Below are 26,868 nucleotides of genomic sequence, written 5' to 3'. Positions count from 1 at the left end.
GGACTTAATCACTGAATGAAGGTCATCAACGACTTCCCACTGAACAGTCTGTGAGGGCTGAAGAGCAGAAAGAGAGGTTTATGGCTGTGAATGACCCACTAGTGGCACAGAAAAGAGTGGGAGTACCTGTGTTGAGGATGCACAGATCATGACATGTTGTGAGGCTCTTCAAAACCTGACCCAGAGGGCAAGAAGATGTCGAGCCCCACAAGACCATGATGAACACTGAAGTCTACCATTAGGAGAAATGGTCAGAGGAGTTGTTCTATAAGGTCTGTGAGAGCATCAGACTCTACTGCATCTTGTGAAGGTAAATATAGTGAGCAAACAGTGATCTTCCAACACACATGAATTTCAAAGGCAACTACTTGCAGGTTAACAGTAGCCAGAGGAGGTGGCTGGGGGGGGGGGGGGGGGCAATGGTGCAGATTATAGACAACACAAGGACACCTCCCTTGGCCCTTTCCGCAGGCAGGTTATCCTTGTGACAGAGTGTATAGTTTCACTGCACAGGGCCATTAGATGCTTTAAAATGTGTTGCCTGCATACACAAGCTGAGGATGTTGTTCTGCTAGGAGTTTCAGTTCCTCCACAGGTGTCCTGACTGCATTAATGTTCCACTGTAGGATGGGTGCCACTTATCATGGGGGTAGCACTTTCATCCTGACTTTCTACTGCAGAAGGGAGACTGCAATGGATGAAGGCTCAGTCTTGGGGCAAGATGATGGCCCCAGTGTGACATCAAGGTCCATCACCTCTCAAGAAGATTTGAGAGAGATGTCAGAGAGGATGAGGTCCACATCATCTCGGACTGTGTACTTCTCATCTCTGTCAGTGAGTGATTCTTCACCGTTGACTTTGATTTATTTGTCTAAGGAGTCTTCAGAGCAACAACTGTGGAAGTGGTAATGGCAGCACCAGACAGTGGATAAAAATGGATCTTTGGAGGGGGCAGTTCTATAATGTCAGCAACCACAGCCTTTTCTGAAGTCCTGGGGGAGGGGCGGGGGGGGGCGGCTTCAAAGTAACTGCAGCAGCGCAAGTGCATTGACAAGTGCAGGTGCTAGTGATGGTACTAGCAACCTCCACTTGTGTAGCAGCATCGGCTTTCTTGGCTTTTGAGGAAGGAAGCAAAGGGGGCATCGAACATGAACAGCTACATGGCCTTGTACATCTTTTTGGCTTCACTATGTGGGATGCACTTTGTTGTTATCTGCTGGGTCTTCCATTCTTCAAGGAACACACTGCAATCCATACTCCAGACAGGGTGATCCTCGGAGCAGTTGACACACTTTGAAGGAGAGGAACAACCGACTCCATTATGTGTGGCTTTACCACATCTGCCACAAGTGGCTTCTCCCTTACAACCATGAGAGTAGTATGTCCGAAGTGCTGGCATTTAAAACAGCACATTGGGTTCAATAAATAAGGTCATACGCTTAGGCGAAGGAAATCTGTTTTGACATGCTCTGGAAGTGTGATGATGATGTTTGGTTTGTGGGGCACTCAACTGTGCAGTCATCAGCGTCCAGCTCTGGAAAGTTGTTGCTATTAAATGTATGTATAAAAGACTGATTTGACAAGATTGCCATCCACCCTTTTCATAACATCTTCATGTCAACAATGCCTTCCCAGGACCAGTCAGCTTTCAGTGCTTCTTGAGGAATGTCAACCAGATTGCTGCAAGTCACACCAGCTTTGCTGTAGTTCAAGGTGTTGTGCAGTTCAGTTTCAGTTGCATACTCCCCAAGGCACTGAGCTTTCTGGGGGTTCCTTACTTGTTGTGAACTAGCTATTTCTACCAACAGCATCCCATTGTGCACCCGCCAAACAGATTTTAAATGTCCAGCAATCCCCTCTAAATCCTTTTGAATGTAAAAAGAGGAAACTTTGTTGAAGCTGCCCTTTTTCTTCTTAAATATTACAAACATATTCTGACAAACAGTGTGCATCCTGTTAACATCAACTGAGTCTGCAAAACTGACTACCCAAGTCCTCCATTAGAATGGGTGTTGGTACGTACCAGTGCCCACCCATTCCGCTGGGAGGAGGAAGAGAAAATTTCGAAGGTCCCATCTTGGTCCCGTGAACAGCTAGGGAAAATAAATAAAGGTCCATCTACACAGAGCCCAGCATGCCTTATACAACTAAAGAGGGCAAGGTTCCCCGGAGGCTGCCCACTAATGACTTTTCCAGCTCGACAGCCGTGCATCTCATTGGCACGCATCACACCTTGAGACCATGAGGTTTTTATAGAGATTTTTACCATCCTTACATTCTGGGTGATCAAGCCAAGATCCCCGTTTCCTGCAACACACAACGTTCCAATGCTGCACCATATGGTGGTCACTGAAGCATACCCAGAACTTACGGTGACAGAGGACTGGTGCCACTTACCCATCCCCAGCAGGAACCAGCGGGTCACCAAGCCTGTACCCAGCAAACAGATGCTGAGATCCTGAGGGCGCACCGGCTCATTAGGGGGGAAGGAGGGAGAAAAGGAAGAGGAAAAAATGCTTGTCAAGCTAATGATCGGCCGGCACGGCTGAATCCTTTTAGGAATGTGTGCCTAAGGATAACAAGGTTCACAAAAGTGATGACACTTGCAATGTAATATTTAATGGAGGTACAAGGCAGCGTCATGTAAAAATTGTTCTTCGGTGATACATGGCGGAGCCAGGGGAACATTGTCAGCAATCCATCTGTCATGAAGAACAAACCAATTGAACTACGGGCAAAATCACCAAGATTCAATTCACAGTATGTATTATCACTTGTCACGAGAAACACAGCAGTGCAGGAAGAAGTCAATCTCTGATTAGGAATAAAGTGAGGCAAATAGGTGTAACTACATGTCAACATATTGTACGTCTTAGTTCTGTACGTGGGTTTAGTGTGGGAATAGTTTAAAGGAGGTATTTATTGGGGAAACATAAGGGAAACTTTTGCTGCAAAGCTGAAGTTCTGGATAACACACAAAAACAGGGAGTAAAGAAAAGAAGTGCCAAAATTAAGAGATCAACTAAGTAGGGCCACTTTTTGTGAAAAGATGATTTTTTTACAGGAATTTTTAAAGAGAGAGAGCTTTGCGACATTATTTTATTAGTTCTGTTGCGTGATGATTCAAAGTAGAGAAGTCTATGAGTGGCAAGCTATGGAAGTTTAGCAAACTTATGGCAATGCGAGTGGGGTGTTTTCTGCAGAGTACATCAACTCCAATGGACTGGGTTGTCTGTAGTAAATAATGCTCAGTTAAGTACAATTTAGTTGAAGTGCCACTGGTAAACAAAGAGGAGTATGAAAATGAGGAATTAATGGAGTCAGGCTATTTGTGTTAAATAACTGTTAAAAATTCCAGAATGAGATTTTCACTCTGCAGCGGAGTGTGTGCTGATTTGAAACTTCCTGGCAGATTAAAACTGTGTGCCCGACCGAGACTCTAACTCGGGACCTTGCCTTTCGCGAGCAAGTGCTCTACCAACTGAGCTACCGAAACACGACTCACGCCCGGTACTCACAGCTTCACTTCTGCCAGTACCTCGTCTCCTACCTTCCAAACTTTACAGAAGAAACTAATTGTGCCGCCAGAAATTCATACAAACAGTTTTGTCAGGGAAAAAGCGAAAGCCACTGTTCATGCTTCACGAGTCAAGATAATCAAGACATTGCTGAAGATATTGCTCAATGAGACAAGTCCATGGCGAACTGCAATAGTCGGTAAAATTGTCAATGAAAAGGGTGCTGGATATGCCCAGCGGGGGACATGCCATTATAGGGGTATGGGCAATAGCAAAAAGGATGACACTCAAGATGGAACCCTGAGGCACATCATTTTCCTGGGTAAAGGTGTCCAACAAGGCAGAACGGAACCCACACATGCCTTGAAAACACAGTCTTTTAAAAATGCCTGAAGGAAACGGAGCAGGCGGCCACAGAAGCCCACATATAGAGAGTAAGGAGGATACCAGTCTTCCAGCAGGTGTTGTAGGCTTTCTCCAAATCGAATAACATGGCCACAGTCTGGTATTTCCATTCATGACACAGATGGATGAAGTGACGAGATGTTCACCTGCACAACAGCACGCTCAAAAGCCACACTGTGCAGTAGTTAGTAAATTGTGAGACTCGAGCCAACATACCAGCCAGGCATGAATCATATGTTCCATCACTGAGCAAACACAGCCAGTGAGAGAAATGGAGCAGTTGCAATAAGGAAGGTGCTTGTCCGTATCAGTCTTAGGTATGGGTATGACAGTGTCTTCATGCCAGCGTCTGGGAAACATGCCCTTGCCCAGATGCGGTTGTACATGTGAAGAAGAAAGTGCTTAGCCAAAAGAGAAAGATGCTGAACATCTGACTGTGAACATTGCCTAGCCCTGCAGCAGAGGATTTGGATGAAGTGAGAGTATGATCTAGCTCCCTCATAGTAAAAGCAGTATTGTAGCACTCCTGATTCTGAGAAGAGAAGGGTACCGCTCAAGCCTCCTCGGCTCATTTCCAATGGAAGGAGGCAAGATGATAGGAGGAGGAGCTCAAGCAAAATGGTGGCCTAAGGTGTTGGGGATAGCAACTGGGTCCACTATGACATTGTTTGCTGCTAACAGGCCGGAAATTGGGGGATGGACCTTGGTCCCAGAGAACTTTGGAGGCTGGCCCACATGGTGGAAGAGGGAGTGGAACTGTTAGAATAACTAGTAAATGAAATCCAGCTAGCTTTTTTGCCATACCGAAGAATGTGAGGACAATGTGCATGCACCTGTTTACGGAGTGTGTTCCATAACTAATGCGACTAATTTTTTTCTGATGCAACAGTACACCACAATGTGTTGTAACCGGCTGGGCTAAGTGGAGGGGGCCGTTAGCTTCAAAACGCTCTTCATCTCAATCGGCTGCAATCTGCCAGACAGTCAGGATGTGCGTTTCCATTAGCCCCGTTTTGAGTTTATGTAACACGGCACAATGGATCATTCTGTAGAGCAACAGTACGCTATAAAATTTTGTGTTAAACTTGGTGGGAAGTCCGCCACCGAAACATTTCCATTACTTCAGCATGCCTCTGGGACTGATTGCTTGTCGAAATCACAATTTTTCCGATGGCACAAGTCGTTCATGGAGAGCCGAGAGGAGAGCACCGCCGAACCTCACAGTGGACTGCCATCAACCACACGAGTCGACGAAAATGTGACGCGTGCGTGCGATTGTTTGAACTCTTGACAGACGGCTGAGCCTTCAATTGATAGCACACTCTCTGAACATGTCAAAAACAACCGTTTGCCGCATTGTGACTGAAGATGTGTGCCAAACTCGTCCCAAAAGTGTTGACCGACAAACACAAGCAAATGCGATTGCTTCGGTGCCGAGAGATGTTGGAAATGCGTGAAAATGATCCTCATTTTTTAAACTCAGTTATCACTGGTGATAAGTCATGGATTTTTTAGTACGACCCTGAGACAAAAAGGCTGAGTTCAGAGTGGCACACCCCATCATCACCCCATCCCAAGAAGGCATGCATGAGTAAGTCCAGGATCAAAACCATGCTCATTGTCTTCTTTGACATCAGAGGCATTGTCCACCACTAATTTGTACCTACTGGGACTACAGTGAACTCGGCTTTCTACTTGGAAGTGCTCAAAAGACTGAGAAGGGGGGTCTTGCGCTGCCGAAGCGACATCAAGGACATGTGGGAAGTTTACCATGACAATGCGCCGAGTCACAGCGCCCTCATTGTCAATGACTTCCTGGCCAGGACCAAGACCCCATTGGTTCGCCAGCCTCCCCGTGATTTTTTTTTTCTTTCCTCGGTTAAAAGGAGTCATGAAAGGAAAACATTGGGACATGACTGAAAGCATCCAGGCACATATTACATCAGCTCTAAAGGGTATTCCAGAAAAGGCATTCCAGGATTCCTTCCAGGCATGGAAACACCACCTACAGAAGTGTATCGACGCAAGAGGGTGCTATTTTGAACAGTTTTGATTATTTGTACGAATATACACCCCTGGAAATGGAAAAAAGAACACATTGACACCGGTGTGTCAGACCCACCATACTTGCTCCGGACACTGCGAGAGGGCTGTACAAGCAATGATCACACGCACGGCACAGCGGACACACCAGGAACCGCGGTGTTGGCCGTCGAATGGCGCTAGCTGCGCAGCATTTGTGCACCGCCGCCATCAGTGTCAGCCAGTTTGCCGTGGCATACGGAGCTCCATCGCAGTCTTTAACACTGGTAGCATGCCGCGACAGCGTTGACGTGAACCGTATGTGCAGCTGACGGACTTTGAGCGAGGGCGTATAGTGGGCATGCGGGAGGCCGGGTGGACGTACCGCCGAATTGCTCAACACGTGGGGCGTGAGGTCTCCACAGTACATCGATGTTGTCGCCAGTGGTCGGCGGAAGGTGCACGTGCCCGTCGACCTGGGACCGGACCACAGCGACGCACGGATGCACGCCAAGACCGTAGGATCCTACGCAGTGCCGTAGGGGACCGCACCGCCACTTCCCAGCAAATTAGGGACACTGTTGCTCCTGGGGTATCGGCGAGGACCATTCGCAACCGTCTCCATGAAGCTGGGTACGGTCCCGCACACCGTTAGGCCGTCTTCCGCTCACGCCCCAACATCGTGCAGCCTGCCTCCAGTGGTGTCGCGACAGGCGTGAATGGAGGGACGAATGGAGACGTGTCGTCTTCAGCGATGAGAGTCGCTTCTGCCTTGGTGCCAATGATGGTCGTATGCGTGTTTGGCGCCGTGCAGGTGAGCGCCACAATCAGGACTGTATACGACCGAGGCACACAGGGCCAACACCCGGCATCCTGGTGTGGGGAGCAATCTCCTACACTGGCCGTACACCACTGGTGATCGTCGAGGGGACACTGAATAGTGCACGGTACATCCAAACCGTCATTGAACCCATCGTTCTACCATTCCTTGACCGGCAAGGGAACTTGCTGTTCCAACAGGACAATGCACGTCCGCATGTATCCCGTGCCACCCAACGTGCTCTAGAAGGTGTAAGTCAACTACCCTGGCCAGCAAGATCTCCGGATCTGTCCCCCATTGAGCATGTTTGGGACTGGATGAAGCGTCGTCTCACGCGGTCTGCACGTCCAGCACGAACGCTGGTCCAACTGAGGCGCCAGGTGGAAATGGCATGGCAAGCCGTTCCACAGGACTACATCCAGCATCTCTACGATCGTCTCCATGGGAGAATAGCAGCCTGCATTGCTGCGAAAGGTGGATATACACTGTACTAGTGCCGACATTGTGCATGCTCTGTTGCCTGTGTCTATGTGCCTGTGGTTCTGTCAGTGTGATCATGTGATGTATCTGACCCCAGGAATGTGTCAATAAAGTTTCCCCTTCCTGGGACAATGAATCCACGGTGTTCTTATTTCAATTTCCAGGAGTGTATTTAATAAATGATTTTTTATGAATTTAGTCCTATTACTTATGGAACACACCTTGCATAATGAATGCAGTTTGCCACCAACATTCTGTTGCAGTAAGTATAACATCTGTAAGATATTCTACCCAGTCATCACAACTTGGAAAATGTTCATCGAAGGTCGCCAGACAGGAGTAAAGCCTCCAGCTGGCCTCAGAAAGTTGCCACTTGAGTGCACACGGAGCTGGGGAGGGAGTCAACAAACAGACAGCACATGGGAAATGGTTGCTTAAGTGTGTGTCAGAGAGATGATGATGTGTGATGTTTGGTTTGTGGTGCACTCAACTGCGCAGTCATCAGTACCCGTACAAAGTCCCAAATTTTACACAGTCCATTTTCTTGTCACAGTCCAATCTAGTCACTCTCACAGATAATGACGATGATGAAATGATGAGGACAACACAAACACCCAGTCCCCGGGCAGAGAAAATCCCCAATCCGGCCGGGGATCGAACCCAGGACCCTGTGATACAGGGGCAGCAGTGCAGAGAGAACAGACCACTCTAAACGATGGGCAAGCTGGGCAATGCAGAAGGATAGGTTCAAATGGGAATAGGTGTGCTTGGAGTCTGAAAGGAGCGTGTGTGCTCCCTTGTTAAGGCAAATGAGGTTAATTTGATTGAGAAGGTCAGCCAACAGGGCACCTCTTGGAAAGGTTCTTGGAGAATCCCAAAGGGGATGGTGTGCATTCAAGTCGCCGAGCAGCAGAAAGGGATGAAGTAATTGCCCAGTAAGCTTGAGGAAGTCTGCCCTGGTGACATCAAAAGACGGAGGGGTGTGAACAGTACAAAGGCCTAAGGTCAAGTGAGGAAGGAAAATGTGAAATGCAGTAGCTTGGAGCTGGGTAGTCAAGGAGAGGGGTTGACTGTGATGATCAACCCGGATGAGCAGCATTACTCCCCTATAGCGGAAATGCTGTCCTCAGGGGGAAGGTCATAGCAGACCATGGAGAAATGAGTAAACTCAAAGCGGTCGTGAGGATGCAATTTTGTTTCCTGGAGGCAGAGTACAAGGGGACCCAGCAATCTAAGAGCAGCCATAAGTCCTCTTTGTTGAACTGAAGGCTGCAAACATTCCATTGGAGGAGAGTTATGACGAGGAAACATGAAGGGGTGTCACCTCGGTGGCTGCCAAGTGTCAGCCTTAAAAGACTCACTACTACAGGCACAGATGCTGGAGGATCCTGCTCCACAAGGTCTACAGAGGTGTTGGCATTCTCGTTCTGTCTATCTGCGGATTACAGTGCAGAAAAACAGTTGGTAGTGCGCAACAGGGACACAGAGGTCGACCGGGTGAGGGTATCACATGAAGACACCGTCAGAGAGGAACTCCCAGTCAGCAACGGAGAAGACCATTTTCTTTTGTTTGATTTACTGGAGCCTTTCTGGTTGGCAGATTTGCTGAAGAAGACCGAGATGTTTGTAGGCTGGAGGGACACAGGAAGTTTTCATGGGAGGATTCCTTCTGTCCTTTCCAGCCTGCCGGTTGTGTAGCAGGTGGCCAATGAGGCGAAAGTTTGGTGGCTTGTTGCACAACTGGAGTAGGAGACGGGAACGTTCCCATGATGCTGGGCGATTTCATAATTGTGGCGCTAAATTTGTTGTTGCATGTCTGCATGGTCATGTTCTTCGTGGACCGAGATGTAGCAAGAACGGTACTGTAGGTGCCAGATGATACAATGCAAGGTTTTTGACTAGCTAACAACTTGCGAGCAACTGGGTAAGGCACTTTTTCCTTAACAGGTATCTCCTGCACAGCACGCTTGTCGTGATATGTGGGACAATCTTGGGAATAGGTGGCATGGTCGCCGTTGCAGTTGATACAGTGGTGAGAAAGAGGCAGACATTGGTCCTCATGAGCATCCCTACACCACAGGTTACACATTTTGCTGGATGCCGACAGGACATTAGAGTGTGGTTGTAACGATGACAATGGTAACAACATATCGGGTTCGAAATGTACAGTCAGACTGTGATAACTTCATGGCCTGATTTTATCTTGGACAGAAGCAAAACACTCTCAAAAGTGACAAAAAGAGTGGTGTGGGCACTAAGGATGCATCTACCTTCTTCATCACTCAATGGACTGCAATGACACCATGATCAGAGAGGTATGTTTGGATTTCTGCCTCAGTCAGACCATCAAGCAGCCTAGTGTAAATAACATCACGAGAAGAATTCAGCATTCGATGGGCCTCAATGCGAACAAGATAGCCGTGGAGGAACAAAGCTGCAAGCAGTTGTGCTTGAGAATCAGAAGTAGTTGGGGTTGGGTTGTGGGAGTAAAGGGACCAGACTTCTACGGTCATCGGTCCCTCAGAAGTAGTCTCCAAAAGCAAAGTGCCATTTTGTAAACGAGAGCAGGATTTCACAGGGCCAGCAATTGCATCAACACCTTTCTGGACAATAAATGGATTTACTGTAACAAAGGACTGAAAGTCTTCAGTATGTGAAACCACCAGGAACCATGGTGCAGCTGGGAGGGCCTTTGAATTGTCGGCCTCATTGTTTTTACTTTTGGTCGACATTAACATTGAAAATGATGATTGGCTTATTGCAAGAAAATTCCCCACGACTGTCAGCATCTCCGATGGTGAGTTCCTTCCAACTGGGGGGCCTCCCCTCATAGACCTCCCGAAAACCTGACAGAGGGACCAATCGGCAATTTGGGAAGGTAGCAGCTCAAGCAATAGTAGGCCTCGCCTTTACCGTGAGAGGGAGGGGGGGGGAGGGGGGGGGTACGTGCAAACCCAACTTGTCAAGCTGAGGCAGGTAATTACTCGTTACCCAGTCACCTGCTACACATCAGGTGCCTGGGCTGGCGCAAGAGGAGACAGAAGAAAAAGAGGAACCTCAAATGCCGAAGCAGATGAATGATAGGAGAAAGGGAATGAAAAAAGAAAGAAGGAACCAAAGACAGTGTAGAGACTATTCTGATATCGCCGACTAAATATGCAGAACACATTTCCAACAACATCCCAGACATGTTCCCCAAGGAAGGGGAAAAAAGAATAGCATGAGTATATACATCAGCATGGAAGGTTTGGTTTTGTTTTGCTTTAGGGTGCAAAAAACAAGTGAGGTCATATGCGCCCAAGTCAAAACAATGAAACATGAAGACAGAGAGGAGTTAACATCAGTCCCAACTGACTTAATAGAAGACAGCTAAAAACAGGCACATGGAAAAAGGGTTAAAAATGACACCATACACAAATGGAGATCCAAAACTAAAAATTAAATTGCCTTCACCATATTACGTTGGCAGATAAAAAGTAAAACACGGTCGACAGCCAGCGTGTCATTTGCTAAAACGGCCGATAAATCGGACGGCAAACCCAAGCGGGAACATAAACAGTTAAAAAATGGGCATTCCATCAAGAAGTGGTGAACAGTTAAAATTTAGTCGCAAAGTATACAAAGTGGTGGGGTAGCACAACTTATCAAATGACGATGGCTAAAAAGGCAGTGTCCAATATGCAGCAGAGTTAAAATGACCTCCTCCTGGCGGGAGATGAGGTCGTCCAAGCTGCTGGGAGAGGCCTAATAAGCCAGAGCTTATTCCTGTGAAGGAAGGACCACTGGCAATGCCAAAGGGACACCACCTCCTGACAGACGGCAACACGGAGATCATCAGAGAGATTATAGGTACTGAGGTACGAGGACTGCAGCCCTGGCAGCAGCTTCCTTTCCTGGCAGACCGACGTGACCAGGAACCCACAGAAACATCACACGAGTGAGCAAGAGACACTTTTCCTGAACCTGCTGCACTAACGGATGCGCAGTGTACAGTGCAAGTAGGCTTTGAAGGGCGATGAGTGAGTCTGAGCAGAGGACACAATTGAAAAGGCTGTGTTGCCAGATGTACGCCATGATCCGATACAAGGCAAAGAGCTCAGCTCAGTGCACCAGAATATGGGCCACTGTCGACCGGGCACCACATCGACACTGAGGCGGGTCTTCATGGCACAGGAGGTAGATGTGGGTCACCCAAGCATGGCCAATGTGGAGCCGGCAGAGAACCACAGAGTCCCTGTGAGAGGACTGCCACACATTTGTAGTCTCCTTAATGGCGCGCAGTTTGTTGTGTGTACTGAGATTATGCCATTCCGTCTCCCAAAGCAAAACCTGGTGATGTAAAAACAAACGCAGGTCAGTTATTGGAATGCCGATCTCCATAAGCGGTTTCCGTGTAGCCTGTTCGGCCAATCTGTCAGCAAGTTCGTTGCCTTGGATTCCGACGTGTCCTGGGGTCCACACAAACACCACTGAACGACCGGACTGCTCCATGGCATGGATGGACTCCTGGATGGACTCCTGGATGGACTCCTGGATGGACTCCTGGATGGACTCCTGGATGGACTCCTGGATGGACTCCTGGATGGACTCCTGGATGGACTCCTGGATGGACTCCTGGATGGACTCCTGGATGGACTCCTGGATGGACTCCTGGATGGACTCCTGGATGGACTCCTGGATGGACTCCTGGATGGACTCCTGGATGGACTCCTGGATGGACTCCTGGATGGACTCCTGGATGGACTCCTGGATGGACTCCTGGATGGACTCCTGGATGGACTCCTGGATGGACTCCTGGATGGACTCCTGGATGGACTCCTGGATGGACTCCTGGATGGACTCCTGGATGGACTCCTGGATGGACTCCTGGATGGACTCCTGGATGGACTCCTGGATGGACTCCTGGATGGACTCCTGGATGGACTCCTGGATGGACTCCTGGATGGACTCCTGGATGGACTCCTGGATGGACTCCTGGATGGACTCCTGGATGGACTCCTGGATGGACTCCTGGATGGACTCCTGGATGGACTCCTGGATGGACTCCTGGATGGACTCCTGGATGGACTCCTGGATGGACGCTACCAAAATGTGACGAGGGTAGCACTGGTCGATAGCTTGTAGGCTGCTCAGGGAGTCAGTACACAGAAGAAACGACTCCCCATGGCATGAACGGATGTGCTCAAGAGCACGAGATATAGCCATCAAGCCATCAGCTCTGCAGTGAAAACACTGCAGCCATCGGGCAAGGAATGCTGTTCAATATGTTCTCCACAGACACATGAGAAGCCGACTTGACCATCAGCCATTGAACCGTCATTGTAAATCACTTCATGGCCTCAGTACATGTCAAGAATCGAGATGAAGTGACAGTGGAGAGCCGCGGGATGAACTGAATCCTTTGAGCCATGTGAAAGGTCCAGGTGTAAGCAATTTGACCTCGAGTATAGGCGGCAAAGGCAAGGACTCCAGTTCAGACAGAAGGGATCGGATGTGAACTGCAATTGTAAGCCCTGACCTGGCCTGCTGATGCGGGAAATGAACTGCCGTAGGTGGGAAAAGGAGAAAATGATTCAGATGCGCAGGAGAACTACAAGCTTGTGCAATGTAACTGGCGAGCAGTTGTGCACGCCTGACCTGCAATGGAGAGACTCCAACCTCCGCAAGGACACTGGTCACCGGACTCATCCTACAAGCTCCCGTTGCTAGTTGAACACCACAGTGGTGCAATGGGTCAAGTAAACGCTACGCTGAGGACACTGTCGAACCATAAACCAGACTCCCATAGTCAAGGCGGGATTGAACAAGGGCTCTGTATAGCAGCAGCAGCAGCGTAGAGGGATCTGCACCCTAGTTGGTGTTGCCCAGGCAGCGGAGGGCACTGATGAGGTGCTTCCAGCACTTCCGCTTAAGCTGACAAAGGTGAGAAAGCCAAGTCAATCAGGCATCGAAAACCAGTCCTAAAAATCAATACGTCTCCACTACAGTGAGGGAATCGTCAGTAAGGCAAAGTTCTGGTACCGGATGAATGGTACAACGCCGACAGAAATGCATTACACACGACTTTGTGGCCAAAAACTGAAAGCCGTAGGCTAGAGCCCCTGATTGCGCCTTGTTAATGGCTCCCTGGATGCGCCGCTCAGCAACTCCTGAACTGGTGGAGCAGTACAAAATGCAGAAGTCATCTGCATACACAGAGGGTGAAACGGACAGCCCTCCAGCTGCTGCTTGACCATTAATGACCACTAAAAATAGAGATACAGTCAATACAGAGCCCTGTGGGACCCCATTCTCCTGGATATGGGGGGAACTATTGGAGGCAGCAACTTGGACATGGAAAGTACCAAGTGACAGGAAATTATGGATAAAAATCTGGAGCGGGCCTCAGATACCCCACTCATATAACCTGCCAATGATATGATGTCTCCAGGTGGTGTCATATGCTTTTTGTAAATAAAAAAAAGACGGCAACAAGGTGTTGGTGTCTGGGAAAGGATGTTCAGATGGCAGACTCGAGGGACACAAGATTATCAATGATAGAGCGACCCTTGCAGAAGCCACCCTGGGACGGAGCCAGTATGCCACGTGACTCCAGGACCCAACCCAACTGCCGACACACCATATGTTCCAGCAGCTTACAAACAACGTTGGTGAGGCTGATGGGCCAATAGCTACCCACATCAAGCGGGTTTTTGCCAGGTTTGAGCATTGGTATGATGGTGCTCTCCCACCAGTGCGACAGAAAGACTCCATCTCACCAGATCCGGCTGAAGATCATGAGGAGATTTCATTTGTAGTCAGACGAGAGATGTTTAATCATCTGACTGTGGATCCGACTAGGCCCAGGAGCCGTGCCGGGGCAATGTACAAGGGCACTGAGGAGCTTCCACTCTGTAAATGGAGCGTTATAGGGTCCACTGTGGCATGTAGTGAAAGAGAGGACTTTCCTTACCATCCGCCGTTTGAGAGTGCGAAAGGCTGGGGGTAATTCTCTGACGCAGAGGCGCGAGCATAGTGCTCAGCAAAGTGCCTGGCAATCGCGTTTTCGGCGGTAGATATCACACCTTTTATGTTAACACCAGGAACACTGTTGGGGTCTCGTACCCGAAAACTCGTTTGAGCTTTGTCCAGACTTGGGAAGGTGACGTGTGGCACCCAATGGTCGACACGTACTCTTCCAACACTCCTGTTTCCACCTTTTGATAAGCTGGCAAACACGGGCACAGAGCTGTTTAAAGGCTATATGCCGCTGTAGAGCACACCAACACTCCTTAATTGCCTCAGCAACCTGTGGCGACCACCAAGGGATTGTCTTTCGCCGGGAGCACCATAAAGGACGAAGGATTGCGTTTTCTGCTGCAGAAACGATCGTTGTAGTTACCTGCTCAACCACCACATCGATGTTACTGTGTGGGGGAGATTGAACAGTGACAGCAAAGGTGAAGACTTCCCAGTCTGCCTGGTATAAAGCCCATCTGGGTAGGAATCTGTGGGCCTGACGCCGGGACAGTGACAGGAAGATGGGGAGGTGGTCACTACCACACAGTTTGTCATGTGCTCTCCAGTGGAAATATGGGAGAAGGCCAGGACTGCAAACCGAGAGATCAATGGCCAGAATATGTGCCATGTGCCACATTGAAATGTGTGGCGGCCCCAGTATGTAAGAGGCAGAGGTTGAGCTGTGAGAGTAAATTTTCGACATCTCTGCCTCAGCCAGTAAAAACTGTGCCACCCCACAAGGGGTTATGAACGTTAAAATCTCCTGAAGTAGGAAATGTTTTGGGAGTTGATCAATCAATGCAGCCAATGCGTTCAGGGGTACTGCACCATCTTGAGGAAGATATACGTTGCAGACAGATATTTCCTGCATCGTTCGTATCCTGACAGCCACAGCTCCAAGAGGGGATTGAAGGGGCACAGGTTCACTACATACCGAGTTCAGGACATGGACACAAACTCCACTCGACACTCTATTATAGTTGCTACAGTTTCTGTAACATCCCTTATAGCCACAGACGGCAGGGGTCAGCATTGCGGGGAACCAGGTTTCCTGGAGGGCAATGCAGAACAGGTGTAAAGCTTAGCAGTTGACGTAGCTCAGCCAGGTGGTGGAAAAAAGCGCAGCAATTCCACTGGAGGATGATGTTATCATGAGGCTGGGAAGGCATGAAGTGTGCAAGGAGGCAGGTTATGCCTCAGGGTCACCTGCTGCCTCCAACTGAGTATTTGTAGCCATTTCTATGGTGGATGAGGCATCAGTGAGATCCAGGTCCACAGGGATGCTAACATCTCCACTGCATCCTCAGATGCAGAATTGATGGGGAGTGGTGGTGACGGGGCCACCAGAGGGTCCTGTTTCTTAGCAGACTACTACTTCTCTTAAGGGGCTTGCTGGGAAGATTTCTCCGAAGCAGTTTCAGGCACGGAGAAAGACCATGAAGCTCTCCGTCCAGCAGCTTTTGGCTCCTTGAACCACTGGCATGTGTCCGCCGTGGCATTAGCGGAGACCTTGGGAGAGAGGGCCCCAAGGGGGACCTTCCGCACGAGATGATGCGGAGGAGGCTGTTGCTTCTCCAGCAGGGGGGAGGGGACCAATGTCCCCTGCATTTGGGGGGAGGGAGGGGGGCTTGCTCCTAAAGTAGGTGCTTTGGGAGCAAAGGAGGAAGATTTGCCCCCGACCACCAAGGGGGTGGATGTATTCTGGTGGCCTGGAGGGCCCACTGTCCGTGGCACAGAGCGAGGGACCCCTGGCACTTGGGACGGCGATGTTGATGTAGCTGCAGCGTATGTCAACATCAACCAAATGGGGTGTAATCTGTAATCTTTCAAATTTACGTTTAGCCTCTGTGTAAGTCAACCAGTCCAGGGTCTTGTACTCCATGACTTTCCGCTCCTTTTGGAGTACTGGGCAGTCTGGTGAGCAGGGGGAGTGGTGCTCTCCACGGTTGAGATGCAAGTGGGAGGTGGCGCACACAAAGTATCTTGGGGGCAGTGGACATCCACAGTCTTGACATGTGACACTGGAAGTGCAGTGGGAAGACGTGCCCATACTTCCAGCCCTTAAAGCACCGCATAGGGGGAGGGACGTATGGTTTAATGTCACAGCAGTAAACAATCACCTTGACCTTTTCAGGCAATGAATCACCCTCAAAGGCCAAGATGAAGGCACCGGTAGCAACCCTGTTGTCTTTGGGTCCCCTGTAAACATTCCAGATGAAATGCACACCCTGTTGTTCTAAACTGGCGTGGAGCTCGTCGTCAGACTGCAAGAGGAGGTCACGATGGAAAATTATCCCCTGGACCATGTTGAGGCCTTTATGGGGAGTGACGGAAACAGGAATATCACCCAGCTTGTCACAGGCGAGTAATGCTCAGGATCGGGCTGGGGATGCTGTCTGAATCAAGACTGTGCCATTTTGCGTCTTCGACAGTGCTGTCACTTCTCCAAACTTATCCTCAAGGTGTTCAACAAAAGACTGAGGCTTCGTAGGTGGAAAAGAGTCCCCATCGGTTTTGCTGCAGACTAAAAACCGAGGCGAATATGACTCTCTCCATTCTGTAGATCTATGTTCCTCCCACGGTGTAGCGAGGGAGGGAAACGATTTGGGGTCATACCTGTCAGCATTGTATTCTATCTTGCCCTTTTTAGAGACTGCTGGTGCCGTACAATCACCAGCAAGATATGACTTAGTCCGCTTCATTGCGGATCATCCGCCCTGATGCCACACACTCTGATCAGGGGCTCTCCCCACGGGCACCACCCAGCCACAGCAAAGGCAACTGGCATGATGGCCGTTGCCAGGAGTCCTGATGCCCCAGGAAGACAGGCATCTACTCCTTGACATACATGGGGAGTTTACAGCTCAGGCATCAGCAGTGTGATCCCTGTGTTGTCAGGGGGCTACCACGAAATGGGTATATGACGGCCCCACCACAACGGACTGGCTACCGTGCTGAGTATTGGGTGCAGAGAAATCCTATACTGTCATGGGGGTGAAAGAGGACAGGAGACAACGGAAGAAGATGACATAGCCCGGAAAGTGTCTTTGCCCAAACAGTTGAATCGCAGGTGGAGATGAAAAGCCATGACAAGAGATTCAGAATGAATCTAAGGGCACTCGTGCGCCACATAAGGCATCCTTTCCCATATGACCCGCACTTCTGTAGAATTTTGAAAGTGGCAGGTCAAACCACAGAACGGGACCTGAGCGCGCCAAAAAGTGTTAGACACCTTTTAGTCATATCTTACAACAGGCATGAATACCTCGGGCCTATTCCCAGAACTGTAGGGGGGAGTTGCTTTCTGTCTGGAGCAGACAGAGATGGCGGTCACGAGTCCATGAGATGTGCTTGCTGATGGGAATGTGTGGGGTGTTTTCCTTTCAGAAGAAGGTTTTGGCTGAAACCTCACTGTGTAACAGTCTTCTCATTGTGCCTGTCACTCAACACATGACACCTTTACAGTGAGTAGCAATCTATTCTTTTTATAATATTCTTTGATATTCCAAACTGGGCTTTCCATTGTTCAATAACATGTAACTGTTTATTACAACTATGGTGTTCACACCATCTTTGATGGTCACGTCTTCTTCGACGAGCATAGAGGAGGGCTAGTACCCAGCTTGAAGATTTGGTTATGGCTGCAGAAATGTATTGTGAAGAATACAAATGAATACTGTATTTGCTGAGAATTTAATCAGAAAGGGTAATCATCATTTAAATTGGAAACAGTAGTTCAACATATGTTCATTTAAAAAAGAATTCACGAGATATCTGAGGAAGATGTGCAACACCGGCTACACTGAACAGCAACAAGATGAATAAGGTAGTGAAAATTTAGCTGGGCTGTTCACTCTTAATTATTCTTGAGAATAGTATTTGTCATACAATTGATAAATTCTACATTGGTAGGTTATAGATACATTCACCTATTTTGCAAACACACGGAATGAGTTTGAGCCAATAGGATGACAAGGAAAGTCACACCTAACTGTAAGTAACATGGGTTTGACAGAATAAGACAAAACAAAATCAGCATCCTCCATCGGTAAACTCTTGTGGCGTCAATAGGTCACATTCACCACACAAATTACAATCTTTGGAACATTAACTGCTCTGACGAGCCCCCATGTTTGATTCAGTCTGCCTTTGTACTTCATGAAGTGTTCATGTGTATCAGTCTTTATGGTAAAATATATGTGTACATAGAAAACTTGGTAACCGTATATTACGATCCGTATCCAGAATCCCATATTGGTGACCCTGGACAAAAAGTTCTACGTCTTCCATGACATCTGCGCCGGTCGTATAGAATCAACAGGTATCACATTCGACGCCATGGCTACATCACCGAACTTTCTTTACGAAGATTTGGAGGCCCAGCTCTTATGACCAGGCCAACACAACCCTCCGCCGTCTGTTACTTCGCAGCTAACGGACAATGATCTATGATCTTCGATGAGGATAACCTCTACTTTAGCAACTCTACAACGACCGAGTGTTACACAGTTACCTCAAACAATGGACTCAGGCTTTGTTTCGCTGGATTATGCACAACAACAAGTGAAAAGTGAAGTGGATGATTTACTAAATAGTGTGACGATCGATCACTCATACGAAGTTAAAAGGGACAGAAATTCACACACGTGCTTTGATCCTCTACGCACCACGACGTCGGTTATAGTAGTGCCATGTGCAACACCGCCATTTCTGCAAAATGCACACGCTGTCAACTATTACCAAGCTACACTAGCCTCGCCTTCGTCACAAATCAGGAACAGACATTTTTTATGCATCCAGTTCGCCAGAACAAACCACCGGATCGGCGGCCCAGTTTTACGACCACGTGGGTCCAAGTGCACTCAATGTAGCCTCTTCAACCAGCAACATTGTACTACGACAGTATGACTGCCAACAGGTTTCACCAGTGTTTTATGGTCCTACCATGAAGGATGCGAGGCCATTGTGTGCAGAAAACTCTCATTGTTGCACTTTACGCTCCAAGCCAACACCCCCCCCCCCCCCCAGGAGGCCTCGATTCCGACCACCATACAACTGCTCACTCCTTCAGCAGTACCGTCTGCTGCTGCCGGGCTGGCCTTCGACGTCATTTCCGAGATGGACAATGTCACTGCTAGTCCTGCAATTTCCAGACCAGTTTACAGGCCCTCATTACGCGCCGCTCACCTGTTCACTCCCATGGTACCGACCGTGCCTGCCGCATTGTGTCTTCAGAGACATTACAACCAGCCATTGTTGCGAACGTGTGTGCTAGTAACATTTCTGCTCCGGTGATGCCCGATCCCAACATTAATTCTTGTGCAGGGGGACCGCAGGCCACCTCCACTCCATTCTACCCCAGCTACCGTGCTCTGGCACCCATTCTCCTCATTCCGATTCCGCCGCAATATGGGATTTAGTTCGCGAGTGTTCCGCCCTCGCGGGGAAGCTTGTGACCTGTGTCACTAACCTACTTTCAGAATACGACTCAGCGGTGCACCTCCGCCGGCAGAATGACGAGCAGAAACGACGCATTGCTCACACTTAACAATGAGCTTGCTGCGGCCTGCATCTCGTTGTTGAAACTGCAATCCGCAGTTCCTTCACCGGATTGAACTTCATCGCCAAGCATCAGTTCGAACACTCATCAGGTTGGTTCAAAAACATTCATTGCGTGTGACGATTCGCGTTCAGTGACCTCCGCACCACCCAAGCGCCAACTACGTGCAGTGCATCATGTTTCAAACAGTGTCTCGCTCCCGCAGCACGACCAAGCCCACTATGCAGCCAGCCACGCCACTTGTTAATAAACATTCCCCCTCTCCCATGTGCCAGCCAAGCAACTCGGCGGCCATCGCTGTCCCTGACGCGACGTCAGCACCTCTCTCGCCTGTGCTGGTTACGCAAGGTAAAGTTAACAACAGACAGTCGCTGCGTGCCCCCCTCTGCTCCATGCTGTGCGTGCAGTCGACCTCTACAACAAGTGCATGCCGCACTTGCGTAATAGGCATGTGACTTTCTTGCTGCCTTTTCCCACTCGTGCTAACGGCTATGCCTCATCACGCCCCACTCGTCCCAAAACTCAATGTCAGAACGTTACTCAGCCTCGTGTGCAGTTCTCAGTCTCTTCTGTCACTGACGGAACGACACACAAGATAATTACCACTGCTTATTAGACACAAGGTTAGACGCCTCAACCCCATTAAGTGGCGCGTAGCCCAGCAGCAAATTAATGAACTTCTGGAGGCAGGCATCCTACAGCTATCAGACAACAATTGGTCTTCACCAATTCACCTCGGCACCAAAAATGATGGTTCTTTTCGAATGTGTGGTGATTACAGGCGTTTAAATGCTCGCACTGTCATGGAAAATTACCCCGTGCCAAACACAAACGATTTCACTCACATGTTATCGAGCGCCACAATCTTCAGTGTGATTGACTGCAAACATGCTTATCACCAGATTCCCATAGTGCCGGAAGACATTCCAAAGACTGCGATCATCAGACCACTCGGTTTGTTCCAGTACAACTTCATGCCATTCGATTTAAAGAATGCAGCAGAAACATGGGAATGTTTCATTGACTCTTACGACGATTCAAGTTCTTCTTCGCATACCTGGATGACATACTCATTTTCAGCAAATCAACTGAAGATCATTTATCCCAGGTCCTCCAAACGTTGGCATCCAACAGTGTTGAGGCCAACAAAGAAAAATTCCAACCGCGTTAGTCTTCTGTGAGATTTATGGGTTACACTGTCTCCACAGACGGATTACAGCCTCCCAAATCCCGTGTGCAGGCTATCAAGACATTGCCACCCGCAGCTACGTACAAAGAACTAAGACATTTCCTAGGTACTGTAAATTACTAGCACCGTCATCTACCTTCAGCAGTTGCCATACAGGCACCGCTGATGGACTTGCTCTCCGGCAAACAAACTTCGGGCATTAAACCAGTCTGCTGGACCGAACCCACGCTAGAGGCTTCAGGGCTCTTAAAACAGCTTTAGCTCACACAGTCGTACTCGCCCACCCTCATCCATCTGCCGATTTGTTCATCACTGCAGACGCCAATGACATCGCGGTCGGGACAGTATTACAGCAGAGCAAAGGCGACACAGTTTCACCATCTCACTTCTTCTCCAAAAAACTGTCTACAGCACAGAAGAAATATCCCGCTTTTGATAGAGAGCTTCTAGTGGTGTACGAGGCCATCAAACATTTCCCCACCGACATGGAGGGCCGTCCTTTCTTCATTCTTACTGATCACAAACCGCTGGCGGACGCCTTCTGAACACCTGCCAGAGGATCCTCCCCCCGACGTTTCCGCCACTTCGACTTGGTCTCTCAGTTTACTACGGACGTACACTACATCACGGATCAATGCAGTTTCAAGTATCATAAATTTATCTGTCCTCGCCACTCTACGGGCTTCTGACAAGGGCACTCAGGTTCTGCTCACAGACCCACAGTCTTCGCTCGTGTTTACCAAGGCTAAGTTCCCTGGCATTTCGGACGAAGTGTGGTGCGACTCTTCTACGGGCATTCTGCGGCCTTTGCTCCCGTGCACACTGCGTCAACAGGTTTTTGACGCCTTGCATAATCTCACCCACCCTCGTCCCCAAGCGTTTTGTGTGGAAAGATGTGAAACGGGACTGTCAAACATGGGCATGCAGCTGCATTTCCTGTCAACGAAAGAAAATAGGACGTCACACCTCTTCGCCACTCATCAAGTTTGACATCCCCAAGGGACGTTTCCGTCATGTACATATTGACCTTATCGGAAACCTGCCTCCGTTGGAGGGCCACAGGTATATCCTGTCCACAATAGACCGAATGTCTCGTTGGGTGGAGAGCCATCTCCTTACCCAACATCACAGCAGAAACTGTGGCCAAAGGATTCGTTTCTTCTTGGATCACTAGGTTTGGCTGCCCGTCCAGAGTTGACAGTTCGAATCTGCACTTTTTACGATTCCCTGTAATCTTTGTGGTATTAAAAAGATCCATACGACAGCCTACCACCCGCAAAGCAACGGGTTGGTGGAATGATGGCACCACACCCTTAAAACTGCACTCAGGTGCAATGACTGTCTCTGATCCGAGGCACTTCCTTGGGTGTTGCTGGGCCTACGTTCTACATTTAAACCACATTTACATGGGACGATTTACGAATTTGTTTTCGGCGGAAACCCATTTTTACCTGGGGAACTAATTCTCCCCCAAGATCCTGGGGATTCCCCCTCCTTCACAGACTTTATTGAAAGGATGCATGGATACTTTACAAACACCTGGCTACACCCGCCTGTCAGACATTCCCCACTCGAAACTTACGTGCCGCCCGCACACAGCTCTTGCTCACACGTCATGCTCAGGGACGACTGTCAGACAACCCCTACAACCCCCTTACCTCGGCCCCTTCGAAGTACTCCAGAGGGACGAGATGACATTCGACATTATTATAAAAGATCGTCCGCAAACTGTTTCTCTACACAGGCTCAAGCGTGCCTTCATAGACTCCGACACCCCTCTGCCGACCCAGTCAGACTGCCTGGGCACATGTTCTTTTGACGAACCCGCTAATGAGTCCGTTCAACCTAGCGTTGGATTTTCTCCATCCAACGATTCACCAACGCAGTTCGCGGGTTCCTCAGGAATGTCATCATCATACCCATTTACAGGTTTTGAAGACATTTCAGATACTAGAGACGTGGATGCCCCATCCTTCGTTTTGTGCTGCAACATACCACCTGACCGCGTCGACGACGTGTCGATTATGGTGTTAGATAATCGTGAGCTTGTTCTATTCACAGACAGCACAGACCTGACCCTCACTGAGTAACTCAACGTCAAGATAGTGCACAGCTTGTCCCTCCCACAAGAGTGCAACCCGACATGCGTCCGAGCTTTCATTCCTTCAGACGGCTCAGTCTGCATTCGGGGAAGGCATGCTCACACGCCGCCTCCTCCCTCGGATTACGAGTTGGACCAGTGACCACACTCCACGCCTTCGCACACCGACCGAACGGAGATGGACCTTCCGGTCTAGCGCCTGCCACCTTGCACCTCTCACACCAACGCTGACACCCACGTGACTCCCCCCCCCCCCCCAACCCCTCAGGGCTCGTAGGCCGTAATCCGTACTGTGGGGAGGGGGGCTCTGTGGCATCGATAGGTCACATAGACAACACAAATTACAATCTTTGGAACATTAACTGCTCTGATGAGCCATGTTTAATTCAGTTTGCCTTTGTACTTCATGGAGTGTTCATGTGTATCAGTCTTTATAGCAAAATGTGTGTGTATATTGAAAACTTTGAAGTTGTTTATTACATATATTACGATCCATATCCAGAATCCCATACTCTCTTTAAGATGACTGAACGACTGTCAGCCGAAATATTGTGGCAAGATACCTGTCACCCTACTTCATCTTTGATATTTCATGAAACACACTTACTATAACTTTTCAATGGGAAATTACATATTATCTAACGCATACATTGAGTTATTTGAAAAATCTGGAACTTTACAACTAATCCAAGCTTCCTTCTACATGAAAGGAATGAGATGCAGTGTTACAATGAAAAGCAGTTCAACATCTACAATGTCATAAGCAGCAAGTCATCAGATACTGAAACACATGACTAAAATTGCATTGAAGAGGAAGAAAATAAAAACCATTGTTTTGAAGAGTCCTTTGCAAAAAAAAAAAAAAAAAAAAAAAAAAAAAAAAAAACCCTTCAGTACGCAGTAAAACTTGTGTTGCAAAAGCCAGGCAAACTGCTTGACTACAAATATGGGTGACAAAGGGTGACATTGTAATGAAAGAATATGACCTTTGGAGTAAACTACAGTTATTGTATTACTGTATTCTGAATTTCACAAGATATGTATCGTATTTTATATTCCAAACTTATCTGTCACTCAAAATTTGCTTCCCTTTTACAATGGTTCTCCTCTCATATGAATAAACACGCTAAAGCAAGTACAGGAAGTATAGACTCACAGTAAATTTCTTGCTGCGCTGCCAGGTTTCAGTGTTCTCAACGCGTGCTGACGGAGGTGGCACTCCTACAGTACGAACAGCTGGCCTCCCTTTCGTGTTTGGCCACACATCGCACATGTTTGCCAATGAGTCCCACAGCAGCTGCAGAATAGGACAGCATATTGCATCTGTTCGTGTCATTGTAGCACAACACTCCACAACCACTAATGAAAGACTGACCATGACAGCCTTCCTGCATAGTTAAACTTACCGCTGCTTACAGACTGATAAGATAAAGCCAAGGACTAAAGATTATGTAACTGGTTGCCGGTCTGTTTACCTTCATCAGGGTACTTTACCCACATAGAACATTAATATTAAACAATGCTACTGACTGCCTATTTTGTCTGATAACATTTTTATCACTTTTTGAATTCCAGTCATCACTAATAGTTTCTATCTGGCACGAATTTTTTAATTAAATTTGAAGGCTAAGTTAATTTTAAAAAATGCAAAAAATATAGCTGTCAGTTTTTGTATTAAACGCAATGAAAAGGTACGGTAATGAATACTCTTACATCTACTTATGACTGAATATTTACGGAAAGTGCCTCCTTTCACACATTCATCATTACAAGAAGCAACCGCCGGCCGATACACGAGAAGACGCAAATTTTGCAGTATAAGATATTCGTTTACATTCTCAGGGCGTGGAATTGATGTATTAATGAATTATTTAACAACTTTCATTTAAACGGAGTTAAACATGCCAGTGTATGCGAACGGCCAGCAAATGATCAAAACCAAAATAGTAGCTTGTCTTAGTTTGAATATAATTTGAAGCACTTTTCCTAAGCGTGTTGAATAACAATGGCTCACATGAAATGACAAATCCATTTCTTACCTGTCTAAAGGCTCAATCGCCTCCAAGCACATGTATGGCCATGCACACGTAGATTGTGCAGCGAGGACACTTTATTACTCAAGCCTTCAAAGACTTTAAACAATATTATGTCACCTAAATGTTCAACATGTTAGGCATCATTTGTGCGTTATTTTCACCTACAGTTAATAAAAAAATTTTACGTCCTAAAAGAACTTTGTGTCCATCTAATTAATTAGTGCGCTTCACAAGCTATAAGACAGGCTATTAAAAACTTTACACAAAATAATGGTCACTGTTTAACCAAATAGCATTTCTGCTGTCATCCTGAACTTGACACATCGTTTAACCGTCACACATACATACAAAACGTAAACATAAACAAAAACTTACCGTTTGAGTAAAATGGAATTGTCTTTTTCAATTAATACGCAGACTGTCGCAACAACGGTGGCACGTTCAATGTTTCTCAAACTCAAATCTGCTGCCCACTCGGAATTTAACAACACATCTCACTTACTACATAAAAGCACTTCCCGCATGTTTCACCAGAAACGTCATTCCGTAGACAAATCAGATCTTGGACTCTGAGTAACTATGCTTTCGTAAGAGCAACCAAAGATATATATATATTCTTCCTCACTCTTGAGTTGATAAATATTCCAGGGAATCACAGTCTTCTCTAATGAAAACTTTAACGGTACATATACTATCATGGGAATTATTTTTACTTAATTATTGTACCTCTGACATGTTTAATTATACTCCGTCATATTCCACTTAAACAGATTATGTTCCAAGACGTTTATCAAAATTACAACTGACACTTGCAAAATTTAAAAAAATTAGGGAAACTAAAAGTTAGCTAGTTTATAATCATATTAAACGCATCATGTTTACACATTTTTAAACCGCATAAGCAAATTATTTAGAAATTTACTAAAGATACAGGAAAACTCATTTTAAGTACTGGTAATAGGCCTAATAATAATTCCGTACGATCTTGCAGACACGCAAACGAAGAATACAAAAAGTTTTACAGGTATACTATAGAACTAAAAACGCTGAGAGGCTCATATTATACAAGCTGAAAACAGTATTTTTCAAATGAATTAGCACTAACACGCAGTACCAGAAACCCAGTTTTTTCTCAAATTATTAATTTCCCTCCTTTTCTTTTCTCTACACCCCACTTCGTCTACGCTTCTACCAACCACAGGATGTCGGTTTCGAAGTGAACATTGAACAGAAAAGACCAGCAGAAATACTCTTACACAGGCTAGCATGTAACAAACCTGTGTTTATCCCTGCCCCAATTTAAATTTACACTGTTCTATGATTCTCTTCAACTATTCCTTCAGGCTATGTCAACCACCAGAGATGAGATGATCTTCAATTTATAATTGAGTGCGGTCGGATTTTTTTTTTTTTTTTATGGGAGTCTGTTATAAATTTAGATCCCTGGCATTGTAGTGACCCCTAGGTGGAGCTTTCGCGCCAGTTCTGCGTGGGCAGCCATTCTCTCTGGTTGAAAAGGGAGAGAGGTAATTTCAAAAGGGCGGCCTCGATGTTGCGTAGCTTATTTGAATATCACATATGCGGTGAGGCATCTGTTTCATTTTAGTTGCTATTTGATGCGCTTCAGATATTGATAATCCACTTTCTCTTTGACGAATAGTCACTTTGGTCTCACAAAAAGATAATGAAGGGTTCTCTTTCTTGAACCAGTATACTTGTTCAACATGCTACTTTTTAT

At 47.5% G+C, this 26,868-nt stretch overlaps 1 protein-coding gene across 1 annotated transcript in view; it reads right to left on the bottom strand.

Annotated features, from left to right (window-relative positions):
- LOC124802630 (serine/threonine-protein kinase Sgk2-like) overlaps window positions 1-25,683 on the bottom strand; it is a 103,342-nt gene extending 77,659 nt beyond the window's left edge. Inside the window, exons 1-2 of the mRNA XM_047263524.1 lie at window positions 25,506-25,683; window positions 24,251-24,391 (exon numbers count right to left, since the gene is read on the bottom strand). Of these exons, the coding sequence (XP_047119480.1) occupies window positions 24,251-24,367 (117 nt within the window). The 5' untranslated portion in view covers window positions 24,368-24,391; window positions 25,506-25,683. The remainder of the gene's footprint in view (window positions 1-24,250; window positions 24,392-25,505) is intronic.
- Between the last annotated feature and the right edge of the window lie 1,185 nt (window positions 25,684-26,868).

The sequence above is a fragment of the Schistocerca piceifrons genome, chromosome 6 (genome assembly GCF_021461385.2).
Source record: "Schistocerca piceifrons isolate TAMUIC-IGC-003096 chromosome 6, iqSchPice1.1, whole genome shotgun sequence".
Taxonomy (NCBI): Eukaryota; Metazoa; Arthropoda; class Insecta; order Orthoptera; family Acrididae; genus Schistocerca; species Schistocerca piceifrons.
Note: the sequence above shows the minus strand (reverse complement) of the source record. Positions and strands in the feature narration are given on the sequence as shown.